General features: G+C 35.8%; 1 protein-coding gene across 1 annotated transcript in view; it reads right to left on the bottom strand.

Annotated features, from left to right (window-relative positions):
• NFXL1 (nuclear transcription factor, X-box binding like 1) overlaps positions 1 to 16,674 on the bottom strand; it is a 50,301-nt gene that overhangs the window by 12,009 nt on the left and 21,618 nt on the right. Inside the window, exons 16-19 of the mRNA XM_052780130.1 lie at positions 12,156 to 12,296; positions 9,541 to 9,707; positions 8,677 to 8,746; positions 1,142 to 1,246 (exon numbers count right to left, since the gene is read on the bottom strand). Of these exons, the coding sequence (XP_052636090.1) occupies positions 1,142 to 1,246; positions 8,677 to 8,746; positions 9,541 to 9,707; positions 12,156 to 12,296 (483 nt within the window). The remainder of the gene's footprint in view (positions 1 to 1,141; positions 1,247 to 8,676; positions 8,747 to 9,540; positions 9,708 to 12,155; positions 12,297 to 16,674) is intronic.

Here is a 16,674-nt window from a genome sequence, read left to right as displayed (position 1 = left end):
GGTTACACAGAAAATAAAGCTAATGATTAAACATTATTTGAACCTGTAATTCTGAATTAAATTGCCCTTTTCTCTTTTCCTTCTTTCTGATAAACTGAGCAGAAAGCAAGAATAAATCAAACGGTCCAGTTTAATGTCTCCTCTCTTCTCTTTTCTCACTTTTTTGCCTAAGACAAAGTAAGATAACCTTCTGAACTCTGGCAGAAAGAGCTAGCCTTCAGAGTCTCAGTAATTTCATACACATTCTCTCAAGTGGCTAAGATTACAGGGCAAGGTCTGGTCATGGGGAAAAAAAATAATTCTCACTCACACTTCCTCCTCTCCCCCTAATAGTGAAGAAAAAAAAAAAAGGTGGCTATCTGTAAGCAGAGACTGTTCAATTTGAAGCACTTGTTCTGTACATGTCATCCTTTCTCCTGCTGAACACCCCACCTGCAAGACTTCTGGTTGCACAAGACATCAAGACATTTCATGGAGAAGCTGAGAACTCTGGGGGACTGCAGCCTGTTTGGAAGGCTCAGAAGTTAACTGGGTCGAGAAAAATAATTTAAGCACCTTTTAATTAAGCCAGATAATGATTTTTTCATTAAGTCATTATTTGCCAAGACTTCACATCAGTTTCGGTTCTTCCCTTCATAACGCTATATAGCTATAATAAACTTGTTACATTACTTTGTCCTTAATCTTTGTTAGAAGCTAAGGATGCTGTTGCCTGTACTTGCTTTTAGGTTTGCAGAGAACCATAACTGATGACATTAGTTAGGGATTCACAACATCTGTGCTTGTTCCAACTTACATAATTATAAACTTTCCCAATATTGTCAGAAAAATGTATTTTTTTTCCTCAAATCATGCCAGGTCATCTGACTATTCTCCCAATGGAGCTACAAAAATTCAAGTGTGCTTGAAGATAAAGCTATTGTAAGTCAGGCAGCTAACATATTTTAGAACTAACAGGATTTTATATTCTCCAGTGAATCTTTTGATATTGCAGCCCAGATCTTCAGCTGATGTTAACTGTTATAGCTCTACTAGAGTAACTGGACCTGTTCTAATCTGCACCAGAGACAATCCATCCAAGCAAGCCTAGCAACATGCAAAGAAAATACATCGTTCTCAAAATTGTAACTTAGAAATTTACCTTTTTCAGTCTCTTACAGAGACATCGGAGTTTAACCTTCTGGCTGCAGTTCAGAGGACAGCTACCTGAATGGCAAATCTCTTTACACCGGTGACCACAGGGCAACTATGAAGAACAAAAAACACAAAACACCCACACTAATAAATGATTGTAAAATTACAAAGAATCTATGAACTGGTTTTATTTCAGACATAGCAGCTTAACCGAAAACTCATTCAGCTTATCAGTTTTTCCCCTTGTGAAATAGTTGATTTTTCTTTTTTTTTTTTTTTTTTGCTGTTGGCAAATGTTTGCTTGTTATTTACCATATTTCAGTTCCTGTAGAACAATTTATCTTTCATTGGCACAGCTTGATTAAAAACCAATTTCTCCCTTCAAATGTTTCAAGAATAGTCATCTCCACAGCAATTTATACAATTACCCTAGCTATCTGTATGTTAGGGGAATACCAGTACATAAAGTAAAAAGAAACCAAAAACTGAAATTGTGTACTATGTAACAACTTGTTAGAGACTTGACAGTCAAGAAAAGATAGAGGGAAGAATCAGAAGCAAAAATACCACAAAAGAAAATCTTGCATGCAAGAATCTTCTGAACTATGCAAAAGTCAAATACAATATTCTTATCATGTCTGAAATAATTTCACAAAATCCTGAAGTTCTGCATTTGGCAGATTATCCCATTTCTGACATTTGAGATAGAGACTTTTTTTACTGCCAGTGCATTTTTTAACATTTATAATGAAAAGATTATCATTCAACTACTGTGTTATGAACCGAGATACTAATTTAAATATGCTGACTGTTAGGAACATAGCAGTGCTCCCAGCATTACATTATACAAAAAATGACAAGAAAACAGTAAGCGAAAAAAATTGTTTGCTAAGAACTTGACTGAAAATATACCTTGCTCATAGACTTGCCCATAGGAAATCTTCACAATAATGACTTTTCATTTTCAATTACATAACCCAATACTGTTAATAACTGAAAGTGGACTCTCACATAAGCCATCTAATCAATTTATTTATAGAGGTAGCTTTAAATCCCCAAACTATTTAAAATGGCATTGGATAGTGTTCTTTATTAAAAATGAAATTTCACCTCTTCACTGTCATCGAGGGATTAACACAACTTGGAAAATGCTGTAAGACATACAATTTTAAGATACATTTTTTCACGTTTATTAAAAATTAAAAATACACACTACATCACTTCATCCACAAGAATGAGAATACTACATAGGATTATTATAAAACCCAGGTGTATACAGTTCTTGTTGATTAGTAAATTTGGATTCTCAGAAGTCCATTGGAACTGGCTCAACATGTGAGCTAGTATCATGAAACATATGTCTAAACAAAATGCAAAACTTTCCAAATAAAAATTATGGAACAGACATACGTATTTTCATGTCCATGCCAGTCACAAACTATTAATACGCTCATAGGTACTTTGCGGTTTAGGCTCGGGTTTTTTTAGTCACCATTTCAGCACATTTCACACAGGACTGGAAGGAACTTCTAAGTCACCATGTTCAGTCCTAAAGTCCAGTCCTCCTAAAGGCAGGCACCTCCAATGAGCCCTCTAACACTGGATGAAGTTTTACCATGAAAACAGTCCGCCATTCTGCCCCCTTTCTAGTGTTTCACTAAGGAGGCTGTTCCAGGAGCTCACTACAAGATGCAAGACTTTTTTTTTTTTTTAATTTCCTACATCTATTCTAGTCAGTCTAAAACCCTTAGTTCTTAGCCTCATATTGAAATATTTCTCTACCATCTTTTCATAAAAGGCTCTTTACTCCCATACTACTCCCTTCATTGAATTTCAACCAGCTTAAATCAATGTTTCCTGAATACAGTAGCCAGAACTGCATGTAATATTCCAAATGACATCTCAGCAGGAACGACTTTGTACAATGCCTTAATTGCACCTTATTCGTAACAGAATATCTTCTCCAATACATCTTCAGCTCTCATTTGCATTTCTCTCCAGCTAATCATGCTGTGACAATAAGAATTTCTGCTGTTTCCTGGGAGCTTATTATTAGTCTTGACATGCGTGGTCTTACTGTTTTTTTCTGTATCTATTAACATGCCCCAAATAGACGTGTTCCGCAGATGCATTTCCTCAGTTGTCATGTACAGACAACGCTCCACAAATTTTTATCAGAAAATTCCAATGGGTTTTGGTGCTAAGGTCATTACCAAAAACAATGCAAGATCAGGCATCAATCCAGTCCTTGGGAAAATTTCCTTATAGTTAACATCTCTTGCTCCAACTTTTGATTTAGCTTTCTGGTTGTTGTTTTGGGTTTTTTGGGGGGGAGTGTTTTTTTTCCTGAACTAGATATTCACTAAATGGCATTGACTCAATTGCTCTACTGAAGCCTTATGTAGCAGATCTAATCTATTCACTTTATCTGGAGGGAAAAAATATAAATTGGTCATCTTAGCAAAGAAGGAATTTAGGTTTGTTCAGGCACAACTGATCATCAGCAAATCTATCTTGTATTTTGCCTCAGTTCGAAAAGATGAGGGGACAAATTTGTCTTCAAGCCCTGTACGCTACTGAGGTCAGACTATCAGCCAGAACACGAATGGCAGAGTCTACTCACTAGTGACCACAATCTTGGCAAAACCAATTTACTACTGCATAACCTCTGCGCAGTAAGACGGCCCTTATCCTGGCTCCCTACCCAAGAGCATCATACATAATAACACTATCTAGTCTCATCTGCAAGTCATCCCATGCTGGCCAGAACAATCCATGGCTAGAACTATTACTTCCAGCTTGCTCTTCCGTACTAATTAGGCACATTTCCATTAAGAATGTCAAAGCCCAAACAGTCTTATAAGTGATGTGTCAGTTACAAATTCAAGACAGTAGTCCTCATCTCAACCTCCAGGTGCTACTGCAATAAAATTCTTACATTACACACCCTTAGAGCAAAATTTGCATAGCACAGAAATATGTTTAATCCAATAGTGAAACCCAAATTTACACATTTAGTTCTCTGCATAGAGCTACACAGTTCACATCCACAGGGATGCAGGACAAGAATTAAGCTGGCAGTGTAACTTTATTTTTACTCCCTCCAACGCAAAACCAACATTAAAAAAAAAATAATCAAGAGGAGCAGTGAAATGAGTGGCAAAACAACATTTCCCCATGATCTCAGAAACCAAAAACAATCCTACTGCTGCTTCTGCTGGATAAATAATGTAGTGGGAAAGGATTTTTTTTTTCACTTGTTTTTAAGCGTCCATGCTGAGCTACTTGGTGCTAAAATAGAAAGCATGTGCCCCCTTAGATCTTTTTTCACCATACAAGATCTCTTGTCAATAGCTTGTGGACTCAAGGCCAAAATGAACAGGCTTTTTGTTTGACATGGCAAGACCTTTAAAAGAAAGGTATTTAATGCACAGCTCTGAAAAAAAAAAATCCAAACCCAAAAATCCTACAAGTATTTTCCTCATAGGCAATGCATTTACATCTTAACATTATGTCCGATGATGATAAAATGCATCAATTTATGGAGGCTTAACTGATCTACACCAGAAGATAATAAACACAACCTGTTAATGCACACCTGATAATAAAGAAAATAACCTGTTAGTAAAGAAAACAGCACTTTTGAGCAGCAATCCAAAAAGCTAAGTACAAAAGACAAGTTTATCACTTCCAAACAAAGGGGCAGATGCTTCAATTTAAAGTGTGGCCCTGCTTCCAGACATCTTAGGAAACCTCTACTGCTTAAGCCAAACATTGAGGAAAATCCTCTCATTATGGACCAAAGCTGTGCCTTTGCCTTTTAACATTAAATTTTTTGCAACCCACATACATTTTCAAGGTGTGTTTAGAGAATTTAATTAAGCATTCTGGAAATAAAATTTTTTCTGTTTATTAAAAAAAAAAGGTACACATACTCTTAAAATTTATGGCATTGTCTCTACTGCACTATCATGTTAAAATAAATCTATCACAGTGAGGTCCCATATTTCACATCAAGACAGTAGCAGAGTGCACAGTAAAAGTACAAAGTACAGTTATTTTGTCAAAAAATACTAATTACACAGAATAAAGTGTTAAACACAGATCCACAAATACTGATATTAATACATAAATGATGAAAACTGATAGACTGTTAAAACTTCTGTGTAAGAATTGTCCCAAAACATCTGCGAACATGTTCATAAGAATTTAATCACCCCGACTGAAAAAAAAAAGTTAAATTTCCTCCAACAGGATATTTTGTTATTGCTACCAAACCAGAGAAAGAGCTTTTTAATTAAAGCATCTCATCGAACAGCTGTGGCAATATCAAAGACTTTGCTTCTCCCTAAAGCAGAAAGGAAATGTGAGCTGTACTGTATAATACTATAAGTAATTTTTATAGTTTTATACTGCCATAGCCAAAACAAAAGCATGAAACCTTTCAAGACTTTCTCAAGTTCCTGTTGTATTTTTTCAAGGCACCAGACAATATAACTGATTTTCATAACCCCCAAATGTACCATGCTACCTGTAATTCAAATACGGTAGTGTACTGTCTACCACAATTTCCATTAACCAAAAAGAAAAACATCTCAAAAATAAGACTTCAGTAAAATACTGTATTCTATTGAACCTAAGGTGCACCATGCTAAGCTTCATGGAGTGACAACGCTGATTTTTAGCAAACAGCAACTTCACTGAGCTCTGCTAATGACTCAAGGTCAGATTCTGACATTGAATGAGAAAATTCTCATAAAACACTAATTTGAAATTTACTTGAGGCTGTCAGGACTACACACAAAACATTTCCAATTTAGTTTTGGGCAGACATATTTGATTTCTAAACTTTAAATGTTCTAAATTTGGTAGCCTTATCCATCTTATCTTTTGGCCAAGTTGTTTTAAGTTCTTGTCATGAGGTCCCCTCAATCGGCTTGCTCTATATTTGCTGGGGAGGGGTGGTAGTGGCAGGGTGATGTCTGTTAAGGCTGCTCCTTCAAATTATCTTTATCAATGATTCCTTTAAAAGCAAACTATCAGTACAATCTGTATTATGATACAGCTAGATAATTTTCCCAAAGTTGCAGACAAATACTGTATACTTACAAAACAGACAAAATAACCCTAGTACTGTTCAATATTCAGAGAAACAGGAACAAATTTTTTAGACAAAAAAATGGTAAAAACCCCGTATAGTACTGATGAAGTTACCTAAATAGGATCTGAGGAAAGTAAAATGAACTGTAACACAAAGATATGAACTGCCTGAAGCAGGACTGTACCAATGCTTTTATGTTTCATGAAAGCCAATAAGAGCTAGAATCACAGGAAGGGAAAAGCATGCATTTTTACATCATCACTTACACTAAAAAGATTCTCTGGAGAGCAGAAGCTGCATAAAACCTTGTTTTTCAAGGCATCTATACAAATGAGAATTCTAGAGTTAAATAAAAGCTTTATAAAACTAAAGTGGACTCTGTTGTCCCAAGCTTTCTTTTACATCCCACTGAATTAAGTAAAAAAGACATCATCTGTGGAACAGGGTAATTCTGAACTGAAGCTAGAATTCAGGACCACTACTAGATGGATTTTAAATCCCAGACTGAGTCTTGGGAATATGTCCAGAAAAATCACAACAGTTACATTAATCGAAGTCAAAGATGAGATATGGAAAAAAAAAAAAATCTTTTAAGAGAAGCTGAAGTACAGAACACATAGTTCACGTTAAGAGATTATAAACACTCTTGAAAATAAAGAGGAGGAAGTCTTGGAGCACATAAACCCAAAGTAACAGAGAGGGAAATGAAAGGACAAAATTAAGAGGTAAATGGACAATGAAATAACTTCCAACAGCGTTCCCCCACCAGGAAGAGAGTTTTCAGACATCCAGATGAGAAAATTGGGACAGGCAAATTCATTTACAGAAAAAAAGACATCAGAAAGGCATCTACAAGGGCAAAAAGAACATACAACTAGGCATACAGCACAGAACACAACCTTCCTGTTGGGGTTAACACAATCTTGTCTGAAACACAGGAGAACAAAGACTGTTGGGAAACAAGTAAGAACCCTGTGAATTTTTGCATTTACTCAAAAGAAAAAAAGTTTTCTAATAAAGGCAAGGATTCAAATTTGATGCTTCTGACACTGGAAAATAATGAAACAAAAGAAAAGTTTTGAACCTACATTTATTAGGTTGAGGCAGAATTCAGAACTACAAGAGATGAGGTAAGAAGACAAATCTCAGACTAGAGGACATCATAGGTAAACCTGCATAAGGGAACTGAGTAGAATCAGGGAAGGAGAATGGGTTGAATGAACTTATTTACGAGTGCCAGCTAAATACTGCATGAGACAAAGAGACTCAGCAACATAGTAAAAGGCCAAACCAGGACAACAAATTAGTAAGTGATTATGGGATAAAATATTTTTGGGATAATAATTGATCATGGGATAAAAAAGGCATTTTTATTGCAGAGAAGGAGAACTTCTCAGAAATTCTGAAGAGTTTAGCAGTGGAAATACTTTCCAAAATATTTCTGACTATTTCCACTTCATAATTTTTCTAACCCTACACTGGGGAATGGTGTGAAGAAAGGACTGTCACTCTCACCACAACTAGTGACAACTAAAGAACAAATATACAATAATAATTAATGCACGGATTTCTGAAAGCACACAAGCAGCACATAACAGCACTGGGAGGGACAAGGAGAAGTCATTTGGCCCATCCCTCATGTCTTACAACAGTTATTATCCACAACTGGACAAATCCTGACACAAGTCTAAGCTGTTACTGATGAAAATTTGGTAGCTTCTCCAACCAGTTCTTCCTTTGCTTCACAAACTTTACTACTCAAAAGTAGTATTTAACATGAATGTTCCTTACTGTTGCCTGTATACACTGGTTCATAGTCTAAGCATCCTGCATTAGTCTTCTCTTCTTTACAGCAACCCTTTAGATATACCCAGATACAGTAGAAAGATTAACTGGCTTGTCTTCTATTTCACACTATTTAACATATATTTCACTAACGTAGGGCATTATTAAATCATCTCACTTGCTAAGTACAAAATCCTCCTCCCCCACCCCCAGGAACTGTTGCATAGACAGGGATTACTAGACCTCCACTTAGACAAGAACAATTGCAAGCACAATTCTCAGTATTTTTCCTAATCAAACAGCATCCCATTATTTTGGAGACATAAATTCAAGACCAGATTTCAACCACAATAGAGGACATACTCTTCCACATTCAACCTCATCTGCATGCTTAAACATTCAAGCCATTAATGCCTTGGAGACAAATCTCTGATCCTTTAATATAACCTTCCAATTTGATAGCAAGACATTAATAACTGTCCTCTGAGTACAGTTCACTAACCATCTTCGTATCTATCATTTAGCATATTCATTTAGACTAAGCTTCTGTAGTTTGCTTAGCCTATGAAACTGTACCAAAAACCTTACAAAAAAGTAAAATCCACAAAATTCCACACATCCACCAAATCAAGTATTTCTTTGTTAACATGGCTTACCTCTTTTGGACACTGATTTTTGCAGGAAATAAGAAGCGCCTTTTCTTTTAAATCAGCACTTGTTAGTTTTCTGTAAAAGAAAAGATGTATTATTTGTGATAAATTCTAAATTAAAAACAACAAAAGTCAATACAGTTAGGGATATATTTTAAGTATATCTCACTGTAAAAAAAAAAAAAAAAAGGGTTCATTTGTCCACATCCTGTGGGACTAATATAAACTACACTATTTTACAGACAAAACCACATAAGTTTAGAGGATTTGAGGTACTTTAAAGAAAATGCACAAAGAAGAGCATGCATGAATGGGATGAATGTTTTCAGAGCAATACACAGAGGATAATGCTTAAATCCAGAAGTCCCACTTTATATTTCATAAAGCCTAGTTTACCCTCTATCCACACACACACAAATGATCAAAAAGGAGTACAAATGATTACTAAGAAGTTTTCCAATTAAAAGAGTTTGAAGGTCATTAGTTGTAAAGACCTTTTACACTATCTACATTAATTCTAATTCTTGTTATAAAATTCTTCTTTACATACTGTAAAAGAAACACATATAGATCAAACATTAGGTAGATTACTATATATTTGCATAATTCAAAAATATTACTGTATTATAAAAACATTGTAAAAACCAGTTCTGCTCACGAGACTCCATGCATGTATAATAATTTTACCAGTAATACCAAATAAAACACTGGCAAATTTTAAATAGGAAAAAAAAGCATTATATTACAAATTATAACCTTCAAAAGAAATTTTATAACTTGCCATAAGAGTAGCTCCCATTCCCAGACATTTCAAATGGTTTTCAGTTACTAGCATTCAAATGAAAAGTTGGGTTCAGTTCTGACACTTACAAGCATTCAATATACAGTGTTGATAGTTTGCAGTGACACTTTATTTTAAGCATCTGGAGACATGATGGGCAATCCCCAGGATGACATGGCAAAACACATCGGTGAGGACAGCCAGATGGCCGGGGCTTGGTACACTCCTCTTCACACTGCGAACATTCTGGACCCGCCTAACAAGATAAAAACAAACTACTAAAGAAAGTGCCAAACATTTGTTTGTTAGATGCCATTAACAAGCTTTTATATAGAAGAAAGAGTTGGTGTGGTTTTTTTAAGGAAATCCAGCTATTCAGTAAGATATCCCTCAAGCAAAAATAATTATTAAAATATACTTTGAAAGAAAAGCAAAAACGCCAGCGTTTGTCAGTCAAAGAGACAGAGTTCTGTTTTGCTTCCTGGGCATAAAAGGACCTCTTAATATTGGTGCTTTGGAAAATTGCCATTAAACCTGTTGATTCTCTATGGAAAACTGTTAGAAAAAGTAGTAATTTTGTATTCAGAACTAACTTTTCCAACCCACCATGTCATTGTAATACTTTAGTCATGACATACTGCCCTGTAATACAGGTGTGGGGAGGTTGGTTTGCTTGATTTTAAGAAGCGAACTTTAAGTCTTCCCATTTCCATAGGTGTACAATAGTTCATATAATCTTCCAAAAAGTCTTAGCTTAGGTATATGCTGGGAGCTGCTCAGGTGTTGCTTCTGCTCCATATACTACACAAAGTCTACAAGAGCTGTGGTGTCATTCTCATTCCAAGTGACGCGATCAACATCAGCACAACATGATGAACATCAGCACAGTAAATTAAGCTCCATTTCTATTCATATTCTCATCTTAATAACTCATCCAGAATCCCTGTCTGCCATCAGATACACGCAGACAGAGTGACACGATTTATCAACTGAACCTACACAGCACAGTATTTAAGGCCCACCATCACATTCAAACGCTCAGTTTCACAGAAGTCAGTCAAAGTAAAGCCAATTTATCCAAGACTGAAGCTACAAAATGCTTCCCCAAAAGGACTAATTCCACACCAATGTTTCACTTTATGCTGTTCAAAATAATGGCAAAAGAATTTAAGTTTTTAATACAGTTTTCCCCCATTTTCTTCCAGACCCCTTTTCTTCTGCTTCTACAGTTGAACAATTTTTGCTGAAGTTTAAAAAGGAACCTTTGTACAATGATCGTTTACAAAACCAAACCCCCCAAAATTCACATCTAAGAATGTGATATAAAATTTAACAGTAAAAGCAAACACCTAGCCTTTCTGCAACATTTTCTAACACAACATGCAGAAAAAACCCTAAATTCCAGACAGAAATATCACTACTCGGACATATAAGCAAGAAATTTAATCAGCCCTTTTCTGACTACACCTGCAATTTAGTCTATCAAAACAACAGAACAAAAGCTCCAAAGGTCAAAACCAACTTGAGTTTATAAAAATTCAAAGAAAATTGAGAAATGAGATTTATCCATATTTCACATGTACATAGACTCTTGTTTTCTGAGAATGTAGTCTCATTCAAAATGGAGCTAGGAAGAATCCTGACCCATTAATATTTTAATTGGTTTGACTGAAGGAGTAGGCAGACAGCCTCTTATAGTCACAACTAGAGATGCTTAAACAACTGTCACTCGGTATTTCCTGATGTCACTCTATTGCTGCAGGTTACTGTTCCACAAGTTGCACTAACAGCTCATGTTCCACAATCATTAATAGAACAATATGGTAACTGCAATATATACAGTTATTAGATGACAACACCACTTCTAGGATTGGAACCCACAGGGAAATCATCCTACTGAAGTTAAAATATAACAGTAAGTTAAAATATATAATTTATATATTTTATATATAATATACTGAATGCTTGCTCAGTTTTCTGAATTCCCAGAGAGACCACGTTGCAACTTTTTCTAAAGTAATGCCTAAAAACTGTTTTCCTCCAAATCATGACTCTCTCAAACCACAAACTATGTGCTTTTGGCTGCTCAAAACTAGGACAATTTTCAGGTTTGTACTTACTTTTATTTTTGTTTCATATTATCTTCAGCAACTAACACTTACAGCTTCTCGATTGCATGAACGACAATTTCTAGTAGACACTGGTAAACATATCACCCCAGTGCTTTAAGAAGTCTTCACCAATTCTGCAACATTTCCAGTGGTGTCTCCTAAAGATCTGCTAGCCTCTTCAACCCATTTACAGCTGTTCTCAGTAAATAGTTTCCCCAGTAGATTGCAAGTGCATTTGTATATAGGGATTATCACTAGTTCACTTGATCTTGACAGTTACAAAAAGTGACTTTAGAAGAGACTTGTCAAAAGTATTAATTCAGGTTTTGATGAAAACAAAGTAATGTATGTTATCATAAAACAAAAAAGTATAGCATTTGCAAAACATATAATATTGTCTGAGTTTTATAGTCTAAAGAGGTGTAAGTTAGCTAAATGTCACAACATCAATGGGAACAGAACACATGGAAGTGTCTCAGTGGAATCTGGAATAGATCCTGTGCCTGCCAGCTGCAAATTCTTTATTTTCCAGTTAAAACTGAAGACAACGTAGGAAACACACAAAAATAAAAGCAACAAGGAAATCAGCCTACCTTCTTTCCATCTGCATTACTGTTCAATTTAGTAACATGATGACATTCTTTCATACAGGTGTGATTCTGACAATCAAGAAGCCGCCCACAAAATCTTTTACATGAGTATGGATTTGCAGAGTGACACGGTAATGGACTAACCTAAAAGTTAAAAATAAATATAAATATATATACACACAGATAGTGTATATATACACACATTGCACATGAGTGCTGTGTGTGATATATATACACACACAATGGAGGCACAGCATCATTACAGAGAAATTTTGGTTCTTGATTGTCTTTGTTAAAAGAAAGAAACCAGTGCAATGTCCACTTGACTTTTTTTTTTTTTAATTGACTTTAGGTTCCCATCCCAACATAACCATGTATGTTTGTTTTACACTGATTATACCAGGCAAAAAAGCCTGCTTTCTTAATTAAACATGCTGTCTAACTTTTACAACATAGTTTCCCTTTTTTTAAACAGACTATTACATTCTAAAATCTTTTAGTGCGATTTATTCCTTCTTTCCAAATTACACTTGCGCCTTCCTTCCATTAAAGGTTCCTAAACTGCTTTACAGTTATTGCAGAAGACAGTTACAGTTTGCTTTCACAGGGCTAATAGTGTTATAGTCATCATAAACCCCAAACATTTTACAATTCTACAAGCACAATGCAACCTGCAAACCAGAAATTCTAAAAACCAAATACTGACTATATCAAATATAACACCCAGGAGTGGGAAGGGGAAGAAGAAATGGCTCTACGACAGGACTAGGATCTTAATGTCTTATGATATATTTGTACTTTCTAATTTGAGGTTAACACTCCAGTTAACAGAGCTTTGTAGTACTATTCAGAACATCTATTTAGAAGCCTTTAATCTTCATTGGTACAGAAATGGACCGTAAACTCCTAACTTGGTTAACTGGGTTACTTTCCTAAAGTTGAATAGTACAAGTCCCTCCATATCACAAGTATTAGAGGAAACTTGCTCTTCTTATTTTCCAACCATTATATAATATTCACATGGAAAAAAATAAGTTTCTGTGATGCTGTCAAAAAAATTGTGGGTTTTTTTTTCTTAATACCATGATCATTTCGCAGAGAAAAACAGAAACTATTTGTGATGTTATTACACAACAGGCTAATGTGACATAACTCACTTTGACTAGGCTAAGGGTGTGATTTTGTGTTATGGCTTAAGTTGACTGAACAGCTTTGCACCATACCTCTTCCACCTTCCAACTCTACAATCTTAATGGCACATTTCTGCCACTTACTTTGAACAAGTCCTACCACACATCTGTCTTTAGAGCAAGACAATTCAACTAATCAAAATGGAAGAAAAGGAATTAATAGAAAAAAGTTCCTTGTCTTTTGCTAGGTTTGTGAGTTGATTAGCCATACACCGAGGTGAGGACTGGAACTGAAACGACGGAAGACAGGACAGTCCCCCACAGTGCAGAGCAAGGGACATTCTCTCTTCAGCACTGTCCATGTTGACTTCCCTCAATCCTAAAGCAAAAATATACAAAGTAGGATTTGAATCCACTTGCCTATAGAAATGTTTTCCGGACTTCACCCAAAAAAACTGTACTCCACATCAAGTCATTACAAAATGCAATTAATTCACAAGACTTCTGAACTCCTCCTCATCCTGACCCACAGAGACACTGTGAACAGGAGGAATCTGCATAGCAGGCTGAACATCAAGCATGGAACACACAGGAGAAAACCTTGAGGCTATCATGTCCAACTACTCTCCCATTCCTATGTCAGAGCTGAGGCTCATTATGCTGGCTAAAGCACTAATACAACCATAGCAAGTAGTCTGAGTGCCTGGTTCATACTATCCCCCGCAAACATCCTACAACTCAGTCTCTGATGGCTTATGTTTCTGTTGACCAAATGAGCAGAAGTCAGCAATAGGCCTAATAAAAAGGGTCTGAAGCAGAGAACAGTATTATACCCAGCAAACACACACCAATTAGCAAAGCTTTATCGTTCCCAATATCCTGTCCCTTCTCATCCTCCTCCAGCTCCCTCCTCTTCCTTCCTCAGAGTCACAACTTCCTTTCAATAGCAACATAAGTAGTCAAAGGATGCTGGAAGGCAAAAGAATCAAAGAAAAGGTGTACTAAACATTAAGATCTGCTACTGCCCACTTTACCTTTCCTTGCTCCCCCATTTCCACTCAATTTTTTATGACTATTGGTTCTGCTGCTGCTCAGTTACAGCAGATCAGGGCAGTAATAGCAGACTATGTCTATGGCTGCACAGTTCAATATGCTTCTTTTACCAAGAGTTAGCCTTCCATCAGATAAGGACACAGCCACTAGCTCCAGTTAAAGAGAATTAGCAGAAGCACATAGGCAGAAGTGGAGCATCCCTTCTGGTAGTATCCTTCAAGTACACCAGATGAGATGCAATGTTGAATGAAGCCAGGGACAGGGAAGCACACAAGCCAGTAGACAACAGCAGCAGCTTTCAGACATCCCAGCCCTCTGGTAGCATCCAGCATAGCTTCAGCTTGCCCCACTCATTGACTTTCCTAAGTCTTGAGTCCAATAAAAGATAAGAGAGTCTTCTGGAACCAACTGACATTGTAGCCAAAACCAAAAGAATTTAGATTAATTTAAACCTACATTACATTTTCAAACTTTTTTTTCCATTTCTTGACAAGTCAATCTGTTGTGGGTATTAGTAATAAATCCAAAGGACAAAGCAGAGAAAAGTTTTACTTTCTATAGTTGAAATGCATTTCTGAAATGGCTAAATGGAGGTTGCTACTCTTGCTACAAAGACGAATATCAAAGAAGCCACAAACTCCAGGAGGCTGAGGAGCTGAAGAATAAAGAACGCAGATGAGAACCAGAAGTATTTTATGAAAGCTGAATGGAAAAAGAAAGAAAATAAGGAGGCATAATTTTCAGACCACAGGTCTTCCACAGGATAAGGAAAGGAAAGCAAGGAGAAAAGGACAAGACAACTTTCAGAAGCTTTCCAGCACATCTCCCAAATGCATAAAAGCAACTAACAGATACATCAATTGGGATACGAAAATAAAAGTCAAGTACAATAGGGCGGGGAAATTTTGGAAATATTCATAAAGGTATTTAGCCACAAAGATTAATCTCATCAAGTTTTACATAAAATTTTACCAAGAGGCAGAGTAATGGCTCTTCTCCTATAAATGAACCACAACTAAAAAAAAAACCTTAGAATAATAAAACATAGCATTAAATTCCTACCAAAAAAACCCAAAGCAAAACAGAACAAAACAAAAAAACCCCACAAACCAAAAAGAAGAAAGAGAGTTCTATCTGCCCAAGAAAGCAAGACTGATATTACAGGATATTCAAAATACTCATCAAGGAAACAAAACCAGAACGTCTCCCCTCCCCTAGAATATTTAATGAAATGAAGCAACTACAAGATAATTGAATACAGCAGATAAATTAATACCACATCCAGTTAAGATTTCCTCATTTGTCTTCATTTACCTTGTATGGGCTTTAATTAATATTTTCCCATAAAAACCAGATTTTAATATAAACATTAGCTCTCATAATTTGATTTTAAAAGAGCACATGTATGCTACTGCTATGAAATGCCAATGCTTATAGCAGTTCAAAGAAAAAGTAAAACATTAAGTTTTCAGTTTGGGGTGGCAGCAACTGTTGATGATAGGTGATTTTTCTGACCTACAACCTGAAAAAAATTGAGAGCTACTTTTAAGCACATACAAATTGAAGAATGAAGAGTTATTATTTTTTTCTAAAAATATGTAAAAACATCCAAAACTTACACAGTAAAATTATTTAAAAGAAGGCTGCACACTGTAGGTAAAAGAAATCTTATTTTAGGTTGAACATCATGTGGAATCATACTTCCACTGAACACGGATTTTATACAATTATATCACCTGAAAAGTAGCTTTAGGTCTGTTGTTTCAAGTGATAAATTACTTGTTCTAAATACCCAAAGACATGTAAGAGCTCGAACTAAATCAATCCTTTAAAAATACTTTTTAAACTAAATGCCAAAGTCAAATAAAAAAAAAAAAAAAACAAAAAAAAACCCAAAAAAACCCACAACCCCCCCCCCAGGAAAACAACCAACTCCAATACCCACACAAATTAAAATTACTGTCCAAGTAAAAATGTAAAGACAGTAGATTTGCTTATTATACAACTCCTAAACTGTTTGCTTTCATTCTCTCTTCTACTCATCATCTGCAGGCATCCCGGTAAAACACAAGACGACTTTATAACTCGTTTCATTCTTAGTTTGTTTCTTTTATACCTCCTCCATTATAGGAGGTATAAGAACAGTCCAATGTAAGTAGTAACACAGTACAGCAATGAGCCCCTTTTCACAGCAAAACTTGGCTTCAGAAAATTGCTACATTCATCACTTGTGAAAAGTTTGCATTTCCCAGTGAAAATCCCCTCAGGGGCTGGAAACTACTATAGGAGGGAAGTGTTCATAAATACATACAAGTGTTTTCTCTTGTTAACAAAAGTAA

The sequence above is a fragment of the Harpia harpyja genome, chromosome 2, assembly GCF_026419915.1.
Source record: "Harpia harpyja isolate bHarHar1 chromosome 2, bHarHar1 primary haplotype, whole genome shotgun sequence".
In the NCBI taxonomy this organism is placed as follows: domain Eukaryota; kingdom Metazoa; phylum Chordata; class Aves; order Accipitriformes; family Accipitridae; genus Harpia; species Harpia harpyja.
The sequence above is the reverse complement of the archived record's forward strand: the minus strand, read 5'-3'. Positions and strand labels throughout refer to the sequence as shown.